This window comes from Scleropages formosus, chromosome 3 (genome assembly GCF_900964775.1).
Source record: "Scleropages formosus chromosome 3, fSclFor1.1, whole genome shotgun sequence".
Classification (NCBI taxonomy): Eukaryota; Metazoa; Chordata; class Actinopteri; order Osteoglossiformes; family Osteoglossidae; genus Scleropages; species Scleropages formosus.
Genome location: NC_041808.1, coordinates 1061782 through 1086046, shown reverse-complemented (window position 1 = coordinate 1086046; position 24265 = coordinate 1061782). Strand labels below are relative to the sequence as shown.

At 46.8% G+C, this 24265-nt stretch overlaps 2 protein-coding genes across 6 annotated transcripts; one reads left to right on the top strand and one right to left on the bottom strand.

Annotated features, from left to right (window-relative positions):
- Positions 1-160: 160 nt before the first annotated feature.
- On the bottom strand, positions 161-20094 carry chrdl2 (chordin-like 2). Of its 5 annotated transcripts, none has more exons than XR_003797556.1 (17): positions 19548-20094; positions 18503-18650; positions 17651-17829; positions 17475-17546; positions 16617-16689; positions 16386-16483; positions 16132-16283; positions 15443-15547; positions 14278-14459; positions 13842-13915; positions 13690-13743; positions 13509-13602; positions 13201-13316; positions 12356-12580; positions 12063-12204; positions 11094-11747; positions 9352-9428 (listed from the first exon to the last, which is right to left on the bottom strand). XR_003797556.1 is itself a non-coding variant. In XM_018736360.2 (11 exons), the coding sequence occupies exons 1-11, from the start codon at positions 10325-10327 to the stop codon at positions 849-851; spliced, it is 1446 nt and encodes a 481-aa protein (XP_018591876.1). In that variant the 5' UTR covers positions 10328-10420; the 3' UTR covers positions 161-848. The 5 variants fall into 5 exon arrangements, 2 of the variants coding, with proteins under 2 accessions (XP_018591876.1, XP_018591877.1); XR_003797555.1 differs by lacking the exon at positions 19548-20094 and adding an exon at positions 18853-18906; XR_003797557.1 differs by lacking the exons at positions 15443-15547; positions 19548-20094 and adding an exon at positions 18853-18906.
- On the top strand, positions 19046-23632 carry LOC108924803 (probable signal peptidase complex subunit 2). Its single transcript, XM_018736377.1, has 5 exons — positions 19046-19106; positions 19376-19462; positions 20974-21134; positions 22051-22185; positions 22330-23632. Exons 1-5 carry the CDS (start codon positions 19056-19058, stop codon positions 22514-22516), a joined length of 621 nt encoding a protein of 206 aa, XP_018591893.1. The 5' UTR covers positions 19046-19055; the 3' UTR covers positions 22517-23632.
- Positions 23633-24265: the final 633 nt, after the last annotated feature.

Sequence of the window (24265 nt, the reverse complement as noted above, 5' to 3'; positions counted from 1 at the left end):
CTTACCTTGAATTGCCCCAGCAAAAAAAAATTACCCAGCTGTATAATGGGGGACATTGTAAGTTGCTTTGGAGAAAAGCATTGAATAAATGTATATGCTATGAAAAATAAAGAAACAGACCAGTGTGTCAAAATGACATTTTCATTTGTTTTTACAATAAATAGGTTTTTATTGTATCTATGCAATACAGCAGCATTGATCGAAAAGGACTCTGGCGATGGAAACGTGGCCTACATCAACTTTATGAAAGTGTCCCGGCCAGGAGACTGTTCAACTCGCTCAGTTGTTTCATCGTAAATATTTACAAGAAAAGAGAAAGGAGGTTGCGGCAGCTTGCTGGGAGAGCGAACGCGAGTTTGCAGAGCGAGATTACAAAGTTTAAATCGTGGGCGTTTCGCGCTCGAGCAGCTCCAGCGAAGGACACGCGCCCTCGTTCGACTGTTCCGCAAAGCTGCCACCGAGCATAAAAAATAAAGAACGGTGCCCTTCTTTGCGTTTATATCACTTATATATTGCTCTTGTCGTACACAAGAAATTACGCAGGACATTGCGGGCGCATGCGCTGCCGCAGCCCAATTCGAGAGCTCCAGCTCACCATGCTGCACAAAATCCTGCTGAATGAGAAGTGAGGACAGGAAAAGCACATGGTTATGAAGGTCTACCAAAGAATCCTGGCGTCGCCATGGCTACCGCAGGTGCTACTGGATGCTGGGGGTTTGCTGCAGATGCCCATAGATGAGTAGGATGAAAATGGCGAAAGCCACCTCAGCGGAAGCCTCTGGAAAGTGTCTTACCAGCCACGTGTGTATTTCTGACACTCAGGTCTCTTTCCGGGCACAAAAGGGACACTAGGGGCTGCACAAGTTCTCCGGCTGCTCCGGGTTCAAGAACTTCAGCACTTCCTTCAGCGCGTCCTCGCAGCTCCGCAGGAAGCCCTTTCTCCTGTCTTCGCTCTCCTTGAACTTGGTCCAAGTCTCTGTGTGCGGAAGAACGGCCAGCAGGCAATTAGCGAGGGGGTTCGGCGACAGCGATGCGTACAGGGCGCTCGGCCGCCGCACCACACAGGGCGACACAAACGACTGAGAGCAACGTGCCCGTGCGGCTTTCCCTGTGCAACGTTTACAAGGACAGTCAGTGAGAAAGAGGAAATCGGAGGCATTTTGGAGGAAAGTTCAATTTCCTTCAGTCTGTTCTTGCTGCAGATGTTCAGGAGGGTCCTGCCTGCCCAGCCCCACACACTCATCCCGTCGAAGGCATGAACCCGACCTGGTTCATTTCAAATAACTCAGTGAAAAGGGTGCATCCTTTTTAAGAAAAACAAAAGTAAATAGGTAACATTCCGACAAATGGATAAAGCCAATCATAACTGCAAATCACACAGATGGCCAGCGGGGGGGGGGGGGGCGGCGCAGTGATTACAGCCGCCACCCTGCACTCAAAAGACACAGGTTTGAATCCCACCTCCTGCTGCAGTGCCCTTGATCAAAGCACTTTTCCTGAATCAATACAGTAAAAATGACCCTGCTGTATGAATGGTCAGTCATTACAAGTAGCTTAATACTGTGATTCGCTTTAAAGACAAGAATCAGAAAAAATAAACCATTTGAATGTTTGACATGATACATATTTCCACAATTAGCAATTCATTCTGTCAGCTTTTGGTCGCGAAATAAATAATTTACAACAATAAGACATTTATGACAGGTTGTGGGACGAAGCCAGCAAGCGCAGGTATTTTGGAACGCAATGCTCATTAATCCCGTCGTTAACGTGACATAGTTTTAATCGTGCCCTTCGTTCCAATTCAGTCAATGTTATTTTTAATTCCTGCCAGCTCCCGCACGGCTCACGTACGATCTGTGAACCTCATGCACAAACACAAGGAGATGCGAAACTGGGGGCACAATAACAAATGGGGGCAGCAGCACAGAGGCACATGGAAACGGGCAGAAAGAAAGAAAGACAATTAGGAACAACTGGGGGGCGGGGGGGAGAAAGTGCAGAGGACGGGAAACAAATCTTTTAACTGGAGCAGGTGGGAAAACAAGGAAGGGTCCAAGGCAAGATGGACCATCCTGGGCGTTACAGTGGACCAACACGGGGTAACTGCTTCACTCAAGGGCTCTACAGAAGGGCTCAGCCTGGGTCGCGTCCCAATGACCTTCAGGTCCCTAAACATCTGTGCCACTTTCTACCCTGTAGGTGTCATACCAATAATATATTAATATACACATAGTATATTCTGCATTTCTGCATATTAATGGTGACTTGAAGCTCCTGACGGCTACAAAGTGCATCCAAAAGCCCGTGAAGTTGGTTACGGCTCACATCTACGGCCCGAGGGGGTATTTTTGAAGAGATAAAAACAGACGTTTCTTTGAATCCCAATGTGAATATTTCTTGGCAGAGAACTAAATATAATTTTCCTTGTGATGTGGGTTAATTTAAATAAGGTATTTTAAACATTCCCTTTCGCTGGCCCATTTTCAAAGGAGTTACAATTAAAATCATATGAAATATTCACTGTTTGAACCTTTTGAAATATTTTTATGCGTTTTTTAAATTTAGATGAGTTTCTTATGCAATGGCTTAATGATTTTATGAAACTGCTGAGCATTTCTACAAAAATGAAGCCCATTATAATTTAGGAAGAGTGCTGCTAAAGGTATTTTTGCTCTAAAGTGGAGTTCTTCCCTTAGTCTTTTTTTAAATGCCTCACCTGTACCCACAAAATCCTTTCTTCTTATGTTCCTATTTAATAACAAATACCATTTACATGTCAGGACAGACAGTGTTTTTAAAATTCGTATCAGAGAACAGTTTATGGACAGCTCACCCTCATCCACCGTGCTCAGCAACGTGTAGTTCTCCGGATGCTCTGCAAGATCCTTCTTGTGAAGCTCCCACATCTCCACCAAGTGCAAAACTCCTACGAGGAACAGTTCGAAAGTCGAGAATCTCGAAAATCACAGGGACAGTAGCGTTTCCTTAGGAATATTTCCCCAGCTGACATTATCTTAATTGCGTATTAATTGGTTAATATTTCCACATTTCTTGTTTGTTTACATTTACTCATTTAGAAGATGCTATAAGCGGTTGTGGCACGCTGCGCTCTGGGTTTCGACGGGGCAAAGAAGGACGCACAAGCAGCGTTCGTTACAAACTGGAACACCCACACACCAGGAAATAATGCTCTCGGTTCAAGGAACCTCTTTTACGCAAGGATTTTTACCTCAAGCCAGCCTTCCCAGCCTGATTAGGGGCCCCCAGGCTTTCTTTCTTTCCTACTTGCAAACACAGTCACCCCATTATATTCCCCGTAAGTCCCCCCAGCGGTTGCACACTTTGTTCACATTTATCCCATAATTCAACATTTACAATAAACAGATTTCCTACTCAAGCTCACAGTAATGCGAGTCGTTACGCTATATACACTTAAACTTCCTTAACTTTAAAATAAACTGTAAATAAAGTAAAGTTTATTTTAGTTTTATTTCAAACTAAAAAAAATACAAACTTCCCACTTTCTGTCTCAATAACATTCTCAGCCAATCGCTAAATTGGCTGTAGTAAACCTAACTCACAACTGAATAGTATTGACCAAGTTCTTCCTGTTGCGAGTTAGATTTACTACAGCCAGTTTAGTGATTGGCTGAAAACGTTATTGTGACAGGAAGCAGGAAGTGGGAAGCAGGAAGTAGGAAGTTTATAGTTAGTTTTGTTATGGAACAGGCATACCGCAGTAACCACATACTTTGCAGGGTGAACCAGATTGTCGGCGTGAACTAAAATACCTGTTGTGAATGTAAAATTGCTATATTACCGAAAAAAAAAAGTTGTTGTACTGAACAATAAGCCCATTGTATGAGAAAACCGTGCTTTCCTGAGTTGTTGTGGCAGTGTTGACGTTGCGCCGGACCCCGTTACGTGGTGGGACCGGGTGCTGTTAAAGACACTGTGATGGAAAACGCACAGCCTGCTCACCTGCTACAGTCTTCCAGACCTGCACCTCAACCTCGGTGGCTCCTTGCCTCTCAACGGCAATGATCCTGATGGCCTCTTGCGCGTCGGCCGCAGACGACGGCTCCACTTTGTAAACCGACAAGGCGTTTCCGCTCGGCCCCGGGTCGCACCGCGTTCTGTTCGATTCCGCTTTCAGTTCTCGAGACGCGCGGTGACGGGGTTGTCGAGGGTCAAGTGCCGAGGAACACAAAAGCAGAGTCAGTCCACATTGTTGATTGCTAGCTTTACGCACGAGGTGACAGAAAAGCCGAGGAGCCAAAAGGAAGCATTTGGGCAAAACGGATGAGGGTAAAATGTGATTTCAGCGGAACGGGCACCCCAACGTGCCCCACAGGCGAACGAGCGGCGAACGCGATGACTTGCGGTACGTTACCTGGACACGTTTTGCAGCACTTGCCCTCGGTTTTCTCGGGGTGTTGGCACGGATACCGGTCGGGGCACGTGATGCGCTTGCACTCCTGCACGCCGTCCCTGCAGGTGCACAGAATACACTCCAGGACTTTGCCCAGCGCCGGGTGCCACACGTCCCCGTGGGAATACGTCTTGCCACTGTACACGCAAGCTGGGAAAAGACCATGATCCGTTCTTTCAGATTTTCGGTGACGAGGACTCGGGTCAGCAGACGGCAGCCTTGTGCTCCCAGTTCAACAGCACTGTACCATTTTCCAGCGCCACAGACAGTAGAGCAAACTGTAGCACACTGCTCAGGGACAGAAACACACAAGAGCAGTGCCGCTGAGCCTGAACTCGATAGCTCTGTGAAAGTACGCAGATGGATCGATGGAACACACCAGGTCCTCGACTTACAAACGCAGCTGGGACTAGAAGTCTGTTCGTAACTCGATTTGTTCATAAATCTAGCAACTACGTCTATAAATAAAAGCTTAGCAACAGACAAGTGACCAAAATGTAATCATTTATTTATTTATATACAAATAAATGGGAAAATTGTTGTATCTTTGAAAATGGGTAACTCTAGCATTTGTAAGACAAGGATAACGTGCGCAGTGTGCAGTGTCCCCTGAGAAACAAACAGCCTTCATGGCAATGGCTTCAACTTTCACACCGGTCACATGGCCACCCTGGTCCCAGGCACACGTTTACTTGAACCCTCACCTTTTTGTTGCTTCTTCTGCATGAGGATCTTCACGGTGGTGCCTGTGGGGCCCCTGAGCCGGAGGTTCTGGAGGTTCATGCTCCAAGGGGAGCCCCTCGTGGTTGGGGCTGTGGCCTGCAGGGACCTGCCCGTCAGCTGCTGTCCAGCGCACCGGTCCTGGGAGTGCCTCTTGGGGTTTTTGGGAGGGAGACAAACGAAGAAGGCGCCAACCATCAGGTTTGGACCAAGCACAAGTTCAGCTATGCTTCCTGGGGGTAACTGGTAATGTAATGGTTAGCAATTTCTGCAAAAGACTGCAAATTTACAATTTAAGAATAATTGCGAGCTTATTAACACATTTTAAATGCCCATCACATCAGTGCACATGTCCTTGAAAACAGTCATTATTTGTATTACAATGACTTCATGGAATGTGTCAATTCCCGGAAAAAGGCAGCTTGTAGCGGTAAGAGCTGCTGCCTTTGGACCTGAAGGTGGTGGGTTTTAATCCCACCTTAGGCTGCAGCACCCTTGACCAAGGCACACACCCTAAATGACTGCAGTTGTGTAAATGGGTAAGAAATTGTAAGCTGCTTTGGAGAAAAGCATGAGCTAAATGAAAAAACATAAAAGAAGTGTTGACGCAAAGGTAATTACTCATAAAAAACTGTTTCTTTGTGTGTTTTAGGAACGCAAGCACATACAACTCCTCGGTTCAGCTGCAGCCCTCCATCTTCGAACGATGCAGAACTGACATTAGTCGCAGAATCTAAGGAGGGGAGAAAAGTCACGGTGTAAACGATCGTATGGCCCGAAAACAAGCTTTAACTTCAGTCTAAAAGAGAGGAAATTACATTCTGCCTTGAAGCTCTTTTAAAACTAAACATGGGACCCATAGGTTTCAGATAAGTCATTTTCAAAGATACACACTTTTCTTCCACACACACACACACACACACACACACACACACACAGTTTCAGAACCGCTTGTCCCATACGGGGTCATGGGGAACCGGAGCCTAACCCGGCAACTCAGGGCGTGAGGATGGAGGGGGAGGGGACACACCCAGGACGGGACGCCAGTCCGTCGCAAGGCACCCCAAGCGGGACTCGAACCCCAGACCCACCAGAGAGCAGGACTGTGGTCCAACCCACTGCGCCACCGCACCCCTACTTTTCTTCCAATTTTCTTTAAATTTATTTGTTTAATTATATTTGTCATTCCATTGTCTAAAAGAGCAAACATGTGCTGTGTCTACGTGCCAACGTGCCAACAAATGGCACTAAAGAGCACCCGTATAGTAAAGGAGAGTGGGACCGCTTTAATTCAACTCACTTCCACAGTGTCTACTACTCATTTTTGGTGTTTGTTGGTGATTCTATTAGCAGCAGTAAGAAGAGACACACTATCACAATGGACACTATCATGGAGAATAGTTTCCATTCCAAGTAGAATGTAGTAAAAATGAAAGCTGAACACACAATGGGATGGATCGGTCACCACGTGGGATTGAAGAAGAGGCCAGATTTCGGCAACCCTGTCCAATATGATTTTAAACCACTTAAACCATTAAAATACCATGGTGGCGAAACACAGAGGCACGTCACGCCACAGCCAAAGGCAATTTCTCCAGTCTGCTGCAGAAAAGTTGCTGACGTTCTGGTTACTCAAGAAAAATTGTATACAGCACGTGAAACGCTACAGTAAAAGTGTGGTAACCTTTGCATACGAGACAGCAGGTGTCCGGAAGAGAGACGGGCGAGGAGCAGGTGAGCGATGAGCAAGTCTTCAATGCACAGAAGATATTGCCGTTCTAAAATATTGAAAATAAAACACAATGCAAACATACAGACACAGAGACAGGCAGGAATGCAGAGAAAGAATTCAGTGATATTAGTCAGTGTACGGTGTTCACACCTGTTGAGCATTTATTTCATCGGGTTGTGTAAAACATTCCGCTCCTGGGTGCCACTTATTTTCCAAAGTAAAAGTTAAAACTTCATGTCACATCACAATGGTCAATACATGTATTCGCCAGGAGCAAAGGGTGAAAGGAGGAGATTCTTAAGAGAGTGAAACAAATGAAAACTATATGGGCAGCGGCTGCCGCAGGGCTCAGAGTTGGCACCTTGCAATCGCAGGAACCGGGTTCAAATCCCATGCGTTGCTGCAGCGCCCTTGATCAAGGTACTTACGCTGAATTGATACGGTAAATGTACCAGGCTGTATAGAAGGGTAGATGAGTACAAGGAGCGCACCGTACACTGTCAATCGCTTTGGAGGAAAGCGCCAGATAACTAAGCGAATGTAACGACGCGGCGGGACGAGTCGGCGAGGCTTACAGAGCAGGTACACATGACACACTGGTTTGGTTGTCGGAAAGGGAACAGGTACTGGTTGGCAAAGGTCTCCCCCGTCTGATAGAGGCTCCCGTTGTAGCGGCAGGATTTAACCGGGGCCCTGAGGCCTGCAGGACTTCTGCGATCATCTGTCCAACAAAGGAAGGAAAAATGTGATTCCCAGAGCACATCGATAAAAACACTGCTTTATGAGCTTGTTTTAATAGTTTAATGGGCAACAGTGTAATAGCTGCCAAGTTGAGCACATGTACACCATGTTAAAGAGAGACACGGTGTTACTCCCTGTGCTGTTCCGACGAGACCGAGCCGAGTGGCGGTCGAGACGTTTGCCTTTTAGGGAAAGAAGAGATGCAAAATACCTGTAATACCTGTACAGTGGGGACAGCACTGCCGAGAGTCCCTCACTGGGTTCTCGCACCGGAGGACGGGGCACTTGATGGTGCCGCACTTGACGTGGCCAGTCTGGGTGCAGCGACAACAAAGTTTTTGAGTTAAATTCCAGAACGTTGCACTACGATAACCTCAGATGTAAAGAGGCCCTGTGAAGGTTTTTAATTCAGACACAAACAGCACGGCCAAAAAGTATTCACCCCCTTTCCGGTTTTCTGTTTTTGCTGCTTTTTGACACAAAATTTGATCGATTCTAGTCAGTTCTAGCAGTACATGAACAGAGGCTGAGAGAGAAAAGTGACACCAGTGTTGTTTTTGTCATCTCCTTCATGTAGAGGATAACGTAATGTTCACCACAGGTGTGAAACAGTCAAAGTCAGTAGCTGCTTGTGTCACCTTTAGCTGTAATGACTGCAACTAAACCGTTCCTGTAGATCTTAGCCAGGATCTCACATCACGGTGGAGGAGTTGTGGCCCAACCCTTCATGCAGAACTGCTTTAGCTCAGCGACACTGCACGTCTTCAGGGTCTCCATAGCATCTCAGTTGAATTCGGGTCAGGACTTTGATTAGCCCATCTATAACTGTATTTTTTTTTTTTTTTTGCCAACCTGTTGTTAATTTGCATGTATGTTTTGGTATCACGGTCTTGATGTAGAACCCAGGTGCACTTCAGCTTCCGCTCAGAAACTGACAGCCTGATATTGTACTTTAGATTTTTCTGATACAGAGAGGAATTCAGGGTACCTTCTGTTACAGCAAGGCACCAGGACTCTGGAAGCAGAACAACCCCACAACATTACCCTGCCACCACCAGGCTTGACTGTCGGCCAAAGGTTTTTACACTGAAATGCTGCATTTCGTTTTCACCACACGTAACATGACCCGTGTCATCCAGAAATTTCAACATTTAATTCACGGATCCATAGAACATTCTTCCAGAAGTGTGGAGAGACATAAAGGTGCTTTTTGGCAAACTTTAGATGAGCTTCCATGGTCTTTCTGGTGAACAGTGGTTTCCACTTTGCCACTCTCCCATCTTCGCACAGCATCTTTCTTACTGTGGAGTCACGAACACTGAGATGGACTGAGGCAAGAAAGTCCTGCAGCTCCGGGATGTTATCACACAGTTTAATTCTTTTGGCAGCTACAACACATTTCCTGTTTCATCAAGTCATACACGCTATAATGACCGAAAAGTACAAAACAATGTAAATATTGAAAAGCAATTTACCAACTAAATTATCCCATACGACAAAATAAAAAATGATCTATGACACGGTGGAGAAGGACTCAAGTACAGCGATATGTAAGGTGCTGTGATATTTATTGCCCTATACTATATAATAGAGTCTCTAGTGTAAGTGCCATTCATTTGCCTGCACTCCTAAAAACGCTCCTCTGAGAGTTGAGGATGAATACGAGTGACGACGGGGATACCTCGGTACAGGCACACCGCACGCAGAACATGAGTCCAAAGGGCTCGAGGTAGGGGTGCCAGCTGTCCCCTGGACTGTATGTCTTCTCTTTGAAAGTGCAGCGTACTGCAGACGCGGGCGCTGCGGCGCAACAAACGAAAGAGAAAAGACACAACAGATGGACGTTAAATGTTGCTGCACAAAAGCAGCACCGCATACATACTGTACACTGTACAGCACAAACGTGATTTCTGTTGAGCATCACAAAACACGTCTTCTTGCCAAACCCAGACCGGTTACAGGTGTGTTTGCTATGGGAGGAATGTGTTCCGTAGGACAGTTACAGCAAACGCAGTACGGTAAACACTGCAAGGGCTCTGACATCTTCAGTCACATTAGAACAGGGAACCAGAGGTGTTTCCACAGCAGCGTCATTTAAACAGACGTATTTTGGATGATGCTGCCAACCGCCACCTAATTACAACGTAGTGGTTCGAGCTGCTGCCCTTATATCCAAAGGCTGCAGGTTCGATCCCCCTCCAGCTGCAGTACCCTTGAGCAATGTATTCACCCTGAATTATTCCTGTGAAATTACTGAAATGGGTGAAAAATTGTAACGTCGACGCAGTGAGTAAGCTGCTTTGGAGAAAAGTGTCACTAAATAATAAATGTCATGTAACCCAGAGGCCACTGACAGGCATTGGGCTCCTGCTACAGCGGAGTTTCAATGTATCTTATTCACATTTTATGCCACAAACACAACGACTGATATTTCCACCTTTTACCATGGCATGATGATCCATAATTCTGAATCTCTTCAAATATTGTTTCCCCATCATAATTCTCGTGCTGATCTACTGTGAAGAGCGTCAACAGCGCAGCTGTCAATCATCTTCTCGCATGAGCATGATGATGATGATGATGATGATGAATGATGCTGCCGCTCACTTACTTTTCCTGCCTCGCGGGGGTCCGGGCGCGCACGCGACGCACAGAGGGAGCGCGAGGAGCATCAGGACGCGCTTCAGGACGCGCTTCATGTCGCACAGGAGCCGAGCGGAGCGGATCGGACCGGACCGGACCGGAGTGGCCGCGCTCACACACTCACTCAGAAGCCGGAGCCCGAACGCGCTGTGTGTGTGTGTGTGTGTGTGTGTGTGTGTGCGCGCGCGCGCTGCCGGACTCCAAGTGCGACAGCGACCACCCCCCCCGCCCCAAAGGGGCCAGGGGGCGACCCGCTCCGCTTCGCTCCGCTTCGCTCCGCTTCGCTTCAGCTGCGCAGTTTGTGCGGGAACGAGCGCCCCCTACAGGCGGGGAAAGGAACCGAGGAGGCGCGTCGTGCGCGACCACGTGCTCGAACTTATTGATTGATCCGAGCTCCGATCGCAGTGCTGGCTCCACTCGTGCCCACAAACTAAGGACCAATCAAGTGTCACGACGTGGGATTTTACACCGTTTGTCGACAATAAAGGTATTTCAAAGTACGACGTGTGTGTTTACCAGTGTAACTATGGAAGCTGACCTCATGTTAGAGAAGGAAAAAGTGAACATCTTTGCAATGGAGATGGAAGGTGGCAGCGGGACCCAGGTTCGAATCCCACCTCCTGCCGGCCGCACATCCTCGATAGAGGACAAGAGGTACTTACCCTGAAGCGGCAGGGTAAAAATCACCCTGCTGTATAAAAGGGTCAAAACTATTGTAAGCTGTTCGGAAGAAAAGCACCAGGTTTTACCATACAAGATTTTCCTTCTCGAAAAATGTTCAGGCCCATCGATACACACAAGCGCTGTACGCACTGGTTTTACCTTATTTCAGGTTCTTATTTGCCACCCAGTCCATGTTCACTCTCGGAGAGCGTAGAGTCTCTCCAGAATGTTCCGTCCCGCTCGCGTCCTCAGGGCTCAATTACTGTCCTGGTGCGTTGCTCACTTCCTATCTTACTCTTCATTTCCCTTCGCCCCGTTTGCCTACATTATTCTGCAGCTCCCATGTTGCAATATTCCTGCAGCTCTGGTACTTCATACTTCAGGAAATACTACGGTGCCACAATGAGTCCCTCGCTGAATAAAAAGCACGACTTAACTGTAACTTCGTAGAACATTTTAATGACATATCCGAGCAGCTGCGACAGTTCATTCATGTACCGTTTTTACCCAAGAGGACTGCAGTTCTTGCCTTGAGGTCTTTGGTGCGGACCTGGAAATGTTCATCCTTGGCGCTTTGCTTTGGCCTCTCTTTCCTTCTCTCAATTAAGACAGGACATTTTAAGGATGCGGAGCTTGTTACGTTACGTGTCCGCGGCGACGCCCCCCCTCCCCACCCGCTCCGCGCTCAGCACTCCGCCGTCTTCGGCTTTTCCGCGTGCGGTTCGGGCTCACGGCCGACGCTACGCTGGGAACTTGGCTCCACGGGGAGATGCTCGAGGGCCCGTTCCAGAGCTCTGACAGTTTGCTGGATTCCTGCAGACAAACACATGTCGCAAACATTTACATTTACATTGATTCACTTAGCAGACGCTTTTGTCCAAAACGACTTACAACGGATACTACGTAGCGTTATCAGCCCACATACCTTATTCACCAAGGTGACTACATTGCTAGATACACTACTTACAAGGGGTTACTCATCCGTGCATCGGTGAAACACACTCACTCCGTGACACTCGCACACTAACGTACAAGACGCAGAGTATATGACCACGTCTGACAGCATGGAGACATAATTAATTATATGTCCGTAAATACGTTGCTCTTTCAGCTTAAATTCCTCCTCACCAACAGGCTGAACCATCTCAGGATCCGGTTCTGCTTCTAGGAGTATTTCATAGCCTCTGAATTTTTCCGGAATCATCCGTTCCTCTGTTGGCCTTTTCTCCTCCGCTTCCCCTCCCCAGGTGCTTCCATCTACATCGTTCAGCTATGAGATGAAAGCATCAGATGTGCGATCAATTCAGATGACCTTCCAGAAACCAGAACCAAATGGTGACTTTGAGAACACCTTCTAACTCTACCTGCACATATAGCGTATGATCCTTCCTCATATTAAGGCATAAAGACGTTAAAATAACCTGCGTCATAAAGAAACCTTCAGCGTCCTGCCCGTCCATGTGCGAGGGGCTCGGGGACCTCTTGTTTAACCTCTTGCGTCCACCTCCCGGCAGCTCCGTGTCCTCAGATGCCCTCTCCCCGAGATCCTCTGTGCTCTTCTTCACGTGGCCAGGAGCAGGAGGAGAGCTTCCGGACGCCTGCGAGCACACGGGCCCTTTTGGGACCTTTGGAATGGTCGTTTCTATCTGATGGATGAAAGAAAAAGCATTTTTATTGGACTGCAAGAACTTACGGACTATTAGATATTTATTTATTATTTCGCTGTTGCTTTTCCCCAAAGCAACTTACGATGTGAGGTTTGCATGCTAAGCTACTTAATTTTACAGACATGCCGAGCTGTATAAACAGGTAAATTGGTACCATAAGTTGCTTTTGAGAAAAGTATCAGGACAATAAATACGTTTAAACAGCAAATTATTCGTTCATAGAGTCGGGTTTTTTTCACTGTATCAGTTCAGGGTAAGTGCTGCGCTCAGGGGTCCTGCAACAGGAGGTGGGATTCGAACCTGATTCCAAGTGCAAGGCAAAAGCTCGAACCACTACGCCCCCTGTTGCCCCATTTCACTTCAAATAACTTTCATCTCGTTCAAAAACTGTAAATGTGTTTCACACCATTCTCACATCCTTGTCTTGACCTGCAGTTTCTTCATTTTTTACATACATTTTACTGAAAAAAGTCAACGGAGGACCATGTGAGGAAGCTGATTGATTGACTGAGTGATTGATCGATCGATCGATGGATGAAAAGTAACTTGCACTCTGACTCCTTTAGGCACAAGGTCACGGCCAGGATGTACTTTTCTACCTTTCGGTTTGGGTTCACTTGAACCGTCATGTGTGGTTTCGCTCCTTCCGTCTTCTTGCGTCTTATCTGGATCCCGAGTCGCTCTTGGAGAAGAGCGGTCAGCAGAGGAGGGTCGCCTACGTCGAAACGCACAGCATGAGGTCTCCCGCGATCAGTAATCGATTCTCCTACGGCAGGGTCGCGAAGGTCCAGAGCCTATCCTGGAAGCTCAGGCCGCTAAGGAACATGTAGAGCTAGAGCTACTGCCCAGCTCAGATGTGCACTCGAGAACTTGCAGACCCCAAGGTGAGCTGGTGGTGTTTCCCTACCGCTCCTTTGTGTGGTCAGAGGGTTTGAGTGGATCACGAGCTCTCTGAGCCCCGGAAAGAGAGCCACGGCGAGAAGGGCCTCTTCCTCGGCAATCTAAAGAGAGAGGAAACACGAGTGAGGGCGACGCGGGTCACGGGGATGGTATTTGTGCACGTCACGCTCGGGGCGTCCGGGACGAACCTTATTGTGGGCCAGATTGAGGTGCTGCAGTTGGGCGAAGGGCACATGGGCTCCCTACAGCGGTAAACACAGGTACACAGGGAACGTTCACTTACTGCAGTCAGTGAGGGGGAATCGAAAGAGCGCGTTAAAGGTCACTATTGGGCTCTTACCTCCGTGAAGCTCTCATATTGCTGCTGCTGCTGCTGCTGCTGCTGCGCTTGCATCCGTTTCTCGCGAGAAGGACCTGGCATTCGGAAAAATCAGACAGGTGTATAGCGCTCCAGCAGGTGCGGAATGCGCCGGAAAGTAGACTATAATAATAATTACAATAATAATAAATATAAAATATGTTAGTTTATTAGCTATTCCGGTGGGTCTGGGGTTCGAGTCTCGCTTGGGGTGCCTTGCGACGGACTGGTGTCCCGTCCTGGGTGCGTCCCCTCCCTCCCCAGCCTTGCGCCCTGTGTTGCCAGGTTAGGCTCTGGTTTGCCGTGACCCTGCTTGGGACAAGCGGTTTCAGTCAGCGTGTGTGTGTGTGTGTGTGTGAGCTATTCTAGCACACAAGTACTACTTGAGAGGATGGGTGTCTGCAACAGTAACGCCAACCAGTTTTTCTAGCAGGTTCGTTCAGCGGCGCTCTCGTCCCCAAGGACAGGATGTGGTTCATCACTTTTTCCAGTGCTTCAGCGCGCTTTTCTCCGCAGACCTCAGGCTCCTGGGGGTCTCCCCCCGGCTGCAGGTAGGGCACCCCCGTGATGCAGTTACCCCGCAGGTCTAGATGGCGCAGTCTGCAGGTAGAAGCGCACATGGCGTCATAAATATTTTCCACAAGAGACGGCAAATATTTAAAAACGGGTGAAGAAAGAAGACCAATCGGCACAATCTAATTAAATAATCCAAATCAGACTGTTTTGTTTGGCCAAGTTTGCACACACATACAGGGAATTTAGACTCGGTTCCCAGTGGCTCATATTGTACACAAGACAAAGAAGAAAAAAAAGAAACAACATACATTTATCAACATACAAACATACATACAGTGTCATCTCTTCCACCAGCTTGTATATTATTTATTGCATCTTTTCCAAACTCAGTGACTTTATTATTTGAAGGGTGTTCTGCATGTTGTTGGTCTCAACGTCCAATTCCTCATATGGGCAAATGTTCTTGGCCAAAAAAGCTCTAATTTGTACAGTACTGTGCAAAAGTTTTTGGCACTCGGTTGGGGGAAAAAAGCTGTAAAGTGAGAATGCTTCCAAAAATAATTCTCTTAATTAATGAACTTCCTACAAACTAAGCTTAGTAACCATGCATCGTCAGCAACCGCTTGTCCCAAGCGGAGTCGCAGCGGGTTTGGCCAGGTCCGGCCGGGTCCCGCTCTCTGGCGGTCGAGTCCCGCTTGAGGTGCCCTGCAATGGACTGGCGTCCCGTCCTGGGTGTGTCCCCTCCCCCTCCAGCCTTGCACCATGTGTTGCTGGGTTCGGCTCCGGTTTGCTGCGACCCCGCTCAGGACAAGCAGTTTCAGACTGTGTGTACTTTAATGACATATAAAACCCTTGCTGTAATACTGCAACTTTTTGCAAAAGGAATGCTTGGAAATGTAAAATATGCTCTTTCCCATTGACACGAATTCAGAAGACATTAAATAAGCGTGTAAAATAAATATTTTTGTGAAAGATCCAAGTGCCTAACACTTTTGCACAGTACTGTAAATCCTTAAGCGCTGTTGTTTCCTCTGAATGTTTGGATTTGACACGTCCCCGAAACGGACCTTTTCAGACCAGCGAGACACACGAAGACTCCTGGAGAGGACAGGCAGTTGTCATCTAACATCAACACCTCGAGGGCGCGGAAGAAAGTCTCCGGGGCCAATTTCCTGCGGAAACATTCATTTTCTTCACCTTTCAAACATCTCCAGCTGCGCCACCAGGCACTTTGTTCATCATTACTGAGTCACGTGTAAACATGTGGAGGACACAAAGGCGCAGGGATTGCGGTAATTTTATGAGCCTGGTACACGGTGTTCAAATGGAGGTGACATCACACACACACACACTGACTGATACTGCTTGTCCCGAGCAGAGTCGCTGCAAGCCGGAGCCCAACCCGGCAACACAGGGCGCAAGGCCGGAGGGGGAGGGGACACACCCAGGACGGGATGCCAGTCCATCGCAGAGCACCCCAAACGGAACTTGAACCCCAGACCCAGAGAGCGGGACCCAGTCAAACCCGCTGCGCCACCGCACCCCCTTGGAGGTGACATCCCATGTTCAAATTTCTCTTAAGGAAGATTATTGACTTGATGGTTTGCAAACACACACACACACACACACACACAAAAACAATAATGACATACTGTACCATACTCTACCGTACCACATTTTTAAGCAGTTCACCCAGAGCAAGCTTGAGCCAATGCCAGCATGGGACGTGCGTTGGAACGAAGAAGCACACGCTCACCGACGGGAGGCAGCGTGGCGCGTGGCCGCCGCCAAGGGATCCGGCAGAGAGCACAGCTTGTTCCCTGTCACATGCAGGACTTTGAGAGAAGGGAGGCGAGCGAGATCCAGGATGGCGCCGCTCGACAGGTTGTTGAAGGACACGTCCAGCACCTGCACTCAACCGCATGGACTCGGTCACTCCAAGGAACGGTGAAATTCCAGAAGTTCGAGGCGCAGCGCTCTGATCAACGGGAATAATAAAGAGACTCTTACTCTGAGGTGGGGAAAGCGGGCTGCTGTCACACGAAGGTCTCGCAGGCCGTTCATCGACAGCTCCAGCTCTCGTAACAGGGGGAATCCTCTGAAAGCCTCTGGACCAATCAGAAATGATATTTAGCAGTGTGTGTGCTGTCCTCTCAAGTGTCCACACACACACACACACACACACACACACACACACTGGACCAAGCGGTGCCAACACAGGAACTGCATCCCCAGAGGTACCCAGAGTGAGGCGGTTGTCAGATGCATTGACATAAGCGACGCTGTCAAATTCCTTCAGGTCATCTTCCTTGACCTGATGGGCGAGAGAGAGAGAGATGTTGGGAAACGTCCCTCATTCACCGTTTCGCAGAGCCGTGCAAAGGCTACCAATTGCCGTTTTCTGTCTAATAAATCGGCTGCCGACAGAGCGCAGCCTTTTAGTCCCATGAAATGACCCTGTTATGCAGATTACCGTGGTGAAGTGAAGTTGCTTATGGCAACAGGTTCGTGGGCAAAAAACATGGCATCAAAAATTATTTATAATACATAAATAAAAGATATTTTTGTCCGGGGCGGTAACACCAACAAATTTACGATATACGTAACTATAAATGTTTCTGCCTCGTTTTTTGATGTTACGTTTTCACTCATTCATTCCGGCGCAGCATCACAGGGGAGGTCGCAGAGGTCAGAGTCTATCCGGGAAGTGTAGGGTGCGAGAGAAGGCGTACTGCCGACTGATTGGCTCACGGGATAAAAAAAACAGCGACCAAGATCACTGCCTGTGTCTTTCACTGCGTAAAGTGCATGATTGTGCACGCGCACGCGCACACACACACACACACTGCTTTTAGAAGCACTGTGTAGAGTTATATAAGTCTATTAACATCATTGAACCTGTTCGTATAAACTAAACAACAGATACACACACGCAGCGTATCTCTAACTGTTAGGGTTAAGAGGCAGTAGGTGGAGGAGCACTCTTCCAGAGCGCACGGCCCAGTTATAGGAGCGCTGAGCGTACGCCGCTATCTACTGGCTCGCACACCGAAGTACATCCGGGTCGCGGAAGCGGCACGGCTTCTTTATTCCTCGTACCGAGTGCAGTTTCCGTCCGCTGACGTCCGCAGAGCACAGATCCGACGGCTTGTCCACGCGGTACAGTTTCATCTGAAAAGCAGCGCACAGCTCCGGCACGTCAGTCACCCTGGGGCCTCTGAGCGCCACGCGCTTTCAGTACAAGACGCACAACAAGCGAACTCGCCGCTGCTGACCAGCAAAGGTCCATCCAAAGCTCCGCCCCCGGCCTCCGCTTTCCCGCCCTGCTCCGCGCCGGCCGCGTGGGACACGGACGGATGCTCCCGTGTCGCGGGTCCCGCCGCTCTTCTGCCCGCGGACCTTCTGTACTTGTGCTCCACGGCGTTCCTGTGAGCCACGAGCCAGTGCCCCGCTCCTGTAGGATTGCACGAGGCCCGCAACGCGCGGTAAAAACAAATACCTTTAAAGCAGATATTATTAAAGTGCATCATTTAAATATATGTATCAGTCATTGTCTCATTTTAATTCACAAAAGCACATCATTTAAATAAATTTGTTAAATTAGACCATTTTAATTCTTTAAAGCATATGTTACTGTTGTTTTTTTTTTTTTTTTTTAATAATTTGGCTCACAGTTTATCATTGAATTATGCATTACATAGACAGCTGGCAGTGTAGTGGTTACAGTTTCTGCCTTTGCACCCAAACGCTGCAGGTTCGATCCCCACCTCCAGCTGTAGTGCCCCTGAGCGATGGGCGAACGTTCGTAAGCACCTGAACGCTGTAAGTCACTTTGGTGAAAAGTGTCGGATAAATGAATGGACGTATTTGTGTTTCGGGCATATTTCTTTGTCTCGATTCTTCTTAAGCAGAGGCCTCCTTGGGGCATTATTAATGTCATAAATATGATTACGATGCCTCGTGTCACAGGAGAAGGACCGACAACCTCTCATTTTCGACGGGTTCGGAGCAAATGTTTTTCAGGATGTGATGTTCCCTATAACACTCCATGGAATATTCCATAAATATTACAATTTCACTATCATAACATTCAGCTGACTGAAATCCAAGGGAAACGTGACACATACCGTCCCTGCCCTGCTGAAAGAATGACCTTACAGGAAAACAGTGGGTAGGCCTACTTTTGCCATCGTCCAACTTGTAAAACTGTGCTGCGGCCATAGCTCCTGACAGCGCAGCTGTGCAGAGTGACACACATCATATGTACTGCATTGCCTGAAACAGAAGGAGATCAGATCAGTTATGTTATGGCACAGCATTATGGTCTGATCAATTCAAAAGAGCACAAGCAACTGAAGCCAAGAGAAGTACTGATTCCATTAGCAGTTCCCTCCCTGATTCCTGGGTAAACCCATGCTGTAACCTTTTCACTGAGGGGGAAAAAAAAAAAAAAAAAAAGATAGTAGAGCTCCAGCACCTGTTACAAATGAGTAGTTTCTCCAGAGCGTGGTATCATAGCAACGCAACGAACACAAACAGGATAGTGGGACTTGTTGTTCAACTTGTTGCCAGATAAACTACAAGTCCCAGAATGCATCTCATTTCCGTACATGGGCGACGCAGGCCAATGGTTACGTTGTGGTGACGCGACCAATCGGATTACTCCAGGTTACGACGCAAATGAAAGAAGGAAAGATGGCGGCGAAGAACGGAAAGAGTGGGCTACTTACAGTAAAATACCTCTCTTGACTTTTGCTCTTGTTTTAATGATGGAACTGAGTCTCTCACTGGTTCTAATGAATATGTTTAATAAAAAACGTGTACTGTTCTGGTAGCAATGTCTGCTATACTCTTCTTGCTTGTAACAATGTAAGTTGTTAAAAAACTGTGAGTGTGCTGTGTTTGTGTGAAGTAGTTGGTGTTAAGAGAACCAGAACGCGTTTGTCAAATAAATGTAGGCTCGCTGAAGTCCTTCATGCGCCTCCTTCCTTCTTTCTCAGTGGAGGATCGACGACGAGAAGCCCTTGAAGATCGACAAGTGGGACGGGGCTGCGGTGAAGAACTCGCTGGACGACGCCGCCAAAAAGGTGTGTGTGTGTGTGTGTGTGTGTGTGTGTGTGTGTGTGTGTTGTGCGTTGTGCACAGCTGTTGTGAGCTTTACGTGATACATACCGGCTTCACGAGTCGAATTCCAGCCTCGAACACACTGACTCAGTCCACATTGACATTCGACGTGATTCGATTAGGCGCGCGCTGTACAGCCATGGCATGACGTCATTGTTTCACTTCTGAGGGGAAAAAGAGGGGAAAAAGTCTTCTTTTAGCTAAAGTTTCACTATAATAAGGTACGTTTTAATACTTGGTTTAGTTTGGTCATACAAGTGGCAAAGAAGGGCCACCGTTTGTACTCTGCTGTACTGGTACATACATGTATAGTTGTAGAGAAAGAATGAGAACTTCAGCCAGGCCCAGGGGGCACAGGTCATGAGTTCGGACCCCGCTCTGTCTGTGCGTGTGGAGTTTGCATGTTCTCCCTGTTCTCCCTCTCTGTGTGGGTTTCCTCTGACTGCTCTGGTTTCCACCCACAGTGCCAAGACATGCTGTTCGGGTTTCCCCATAGTGTGCATGTTCCACTGTGGTATGGATGAGTGCCCACTGTAAATCACTGCGGCGAATAAGGTGTGTGGGCTGGTAACGCAACATAGAGTTCCCTGGAAGTCGCCTTGGAGAAGAGCGGATGCTGAAGAAACAAATGTAAAAAAAATTTATTGATCCTGAAGAAAAATGTGTAAGGCTACAGGAATACATAAAGCACAGCAGTGGGGTAGACAGGGGCACTGCGGTAACACTAGAGTAAATAATTACTTACAGCAGAGTATCAGAATAATCAAAAAAAAAAAAAAAAATGAAAGACGCACAGCAAATAGAAAGAAACAAGTAGCACTGAGAGTTCAGCTGTCAAATATTGTAAGTATCATTGAACTGGATCCAGGTTTGAATCCCACCTACTGATGTCGTGCCCTTGATGTAGGTATTTGTCCCAAATTGATACAGTAAACCTGGCCGTGCTGTATAAATGGATAAATCGGTCTAAGTAGCTTAGCATGAGTTACATTTTGCTGGTGTTTTTCTAAATAGTAAGTAAAGATGAATATGCAAAGTAGTTATTTTGTATCATTAATTCACTTATCTCAGTTTGTAATTTCACTGTTTCTATGTGTCTGAACACTTCAGTGAGCATCTCGGGTTTTTCCATACTGCCTGAACGGTGACATCGGCACAAAGCACTTTCACAGCTTATATCAGCGGAAAGCTTGAATGCAAAAAAGACATGAGTGGTTACTGATAGTGAAGGAGTAATTGTTTTGTTTTCATATCTAATGTCTTATTATTTCCCCCTTTAAGTGACTTCAAAAAGTTTCAGCAAAGCTGTTTTCATTAGCCTTAAATGGCCATCAAAATCATCTTTCTGCACCACCCAAGGTGATCGGTATGTGAGCCCTGTGCTATTGCACGGAGTCCTAAAGGAAGGTATCGATGACGCCGGAAATGCACGTAACGTTCAGCGGCTCACGGTGCAGCTGCTCTCTGTCTGCAGGTTCTTTTGGAGAAGTACGGTTATGTGGAGAACTTCAGCCTTGTTGACGGACGCCTCGCCATCTGCACAGTTTCCTGCCTTTTCGCTATCGTGGCTCTGGTGTGGGACTACCTGTATCCCTTCCCTGAGTCGAAACCCGTTCTGGCCTTGTGCGTGGTCTCATATCCTTCCGTTCCAAGTGGGCTTAACACCAAACTGTGGGACAACATGGGACTTTTTCATTCGTCCTCTTCTGTTAGTGGCCTGTTTGCCGTTTTTCAGTGATAGATAAAATAATTTAATTTGACTGACAAAGTGTGCAAATCGCTGTTACGTTCCCAGAAACGGTTGTATCCTCCGAGAGCCAGGCAGGTAATTTGTGTCCAGTGTAGAGGACGGTTTTAACAGCACCTCCTGAGCTGTACGCACTGCAGTGCTGAGTCATAATGCACCTCAGAGGACATTTCGAGACTTTAAATGATCCCACATATGTAGGTGGTGGGACTTTGGCAGCTCGCTAGAAATAAACCCAAAGTAATTTTTGTTGCTGCATTACAGAAAGATGTAAGAATTCATCTAAGTATTAACCTGTTTAATACCCTTCAGTCATTTTAAATACACTTTAAGATTATTTATCGAAGTTAATAAAAATAATGGACTAAGTCTTAGACGCTATTTAATTTCGAATGGCTTTAGCTGTGGTTTTTATAGAACCTGACCAGCAAGGTGAGGGATGTCATACTGAGCTTTTTGATGATTATTAATTAGTGATAAAGCTGTCAATTTGTGAAGAAATCCAATTACAAACAGACTTCTTGTCCCAGCTGTTTCAGATGAGGAGAGCAGTGCACCAAACTATTTTTTGTTTTTTGGTTTTTTCTTGGTCATCACATACTGAGACAGCTGGTAGCATTAGTGGTTAGGTCACAGGTTCAGCTCTCATCTGTAGCTGTAGAACCCTTGAGCCAGGTAATTACCCTAAATTGGGTAAATGGTTCTAAGTACCTTAACATTTGAAGTCGCTCTGGAGAAAAGCGTCAGCTAAATGAATAAATGTAAATGTCACGATGCCAAGTATTTTCCTTAATCGATTGTCACTTACTTCATAATGATGGGTGTTCTCACCTTTTATACGTCGTATAAAGAGAAGAGCATTTTCCTAGTTGCTGTGCAGAAGGACCCAGCAGGCATGGATCCAGACCACGTGTGGCAGCTTTCTTCGGGTCTGAAAAGGTACTTCTGTTTTGCGATGAAAACTTGTGTCTTGTAGCAGCAGGTACTGGGACAGTCTTGCTGAAAATAGAATTGCATGGCCTGCCTATCATCAGCTTGTTAATAATTTGGATTAATTTATGCTCTATGCTTTGTGCGCCACAGGTTTGACGACAAGTACACTCTCAGGGTCTCGTTCGCTGACGGAAAATCGAGCCGCCGCAGGGAGCAGGAGTTCACGGAGTCCGTCGCAAAGTTCTTTGACGAAAACGGAACGCTGGTGATGGACCAGTTCGAGAAGAGGGTGTCCAGACTTCATGACACCCTGGCGGTGGAGAAGAAGTCAAAGTAGACGGTGTGGAACTTGAGCAACTCAGCCAGTTAAGGCTCTGCTGGGGGCACTGGCTGAGTCAGGCATGTTTGCGGTTCATGACTGAGCGGTGGCACTTGCCGGCGTTAACCTGTAGCAGCACAACACAATCCCCTTCTTTGGTGGGTTGAGGGGGCTTCCGTAGGGCTGGGATCTCAAACCACAGCTGCACGAGAGCCTGCTAGGTTCCTGCGGTGTGTGTGTGTGTGTGTGTGTGTGTGTGTGTGTGTGTGTCAGTGTCACACTGTGAGAGACACCAGCATTCCTGCACCCTGCTGTGTAGCTTACAGTGCAACCAAATGCCGCTGTTCGACTGGACCGTGAAGAGCAAACCCAGTGTGTCCTTTCATGCCCCTCTGTTCTCGATGGTATTTCGCAAACAGCAGACACTCTGGGAACACACGTATACAGTATGTACTCCTAAATGAGCTACCAGCCTGTCATTCCACCGGGAATAATTGAGCAGCACTAATAAAGTAGTTTTTAGGTGTGTTTCTGCCCACACAGACTTCGGGAGTCTTAGTTTTTGTTTGAAGTAGTTTTCACGATAGTGGAGTTAATTTGGCATGCAGACAGTTTTTCGACATTTTATTATGAAGGGGTAAAGCTCAGTTTTTCTAGAGAATATGTGTTTTCTGAAATCTGACATGATAGCAGAATTATAATTACTGCTTACACTGAGTGCAGTGGTAAAATTTCCCATTGTTTTTGGCTTTATTTGTAAAATTCCTAATGGCCCAAAACAGTGCTGGAAATATAGTATTTGAGCGATTGGGGCCACTGAAGCGTGATGTTTGTTTGACGTTCTCTACATCCTCAGTCACACCTAATCTTCTGCTTGTTAGCCTTTCGGTAGGATGTGAATTTATGCGTTCGCTTCTGTTTCTCTTGCAGTTTATCCTCCTCGATAAAGTACTTTTGTCCTGATGCCTTATTTCTATTTTGTTCTGTTTTTAGTTTTGTTCATTTAGAATTATGTTTCTGTTCTCATATTTTGCCCTTGTAAGCGTGATAGAATATGAAAAGGGAATGCCCTTTTCACCCTGGTATGTTCTTATTATGTGAAGTGACGGTCCAAATAAATAGTTAAAACACGAAGATGCAGTTTGGCTTGATGTCAGTAAAGGAACCTGAAAGGTGGATACATTTAGCAGGTTTAAATGTTAACATTAATGTGACAAAAGTTATTTTAAATTTGTGCAACGACCCTGGATACATAAATCGTGAAATACATATTTCTTGTAGGATCCTCATGTCAAATCTTCAGCTAGAAGCACTTTCAGCAGAATAAAGGCAGAATAAAGTGTTTCTACCCAGCCTGTCTTGTGCCAGTCAGTAGTAGTAACAACACAAGTGATACATTCATGAAATGCCTGCAAAGGTCTGCTCAAAATAACTTGTTTCCTAAAAATCTGTGTACAGGACCTTGGTTACAAAATGCAGGTGTCCTCGGTGACATTGTTGAAATTCTCAGTATAACTGAGAATTATATATATATATGTATAAAGCCAACATTCCTTAGCGCCGAGCGACAACTGTCAGGCACTAGGTAAACTGCTGTGTTGTCACCAGTTGTAACGATGCTGTCAGAGTTAAAACATCCACCTTTGTTTATGAGCGGAATTAGCTTTAAAAAAAAAAAAAAAAACTTTTTCATGTCACTCCTCTGTCAGGTCGTTCACTATTTTATTCTCAACTTCATTTTCTCCAAATTGGGTGCTTTGCTATTTT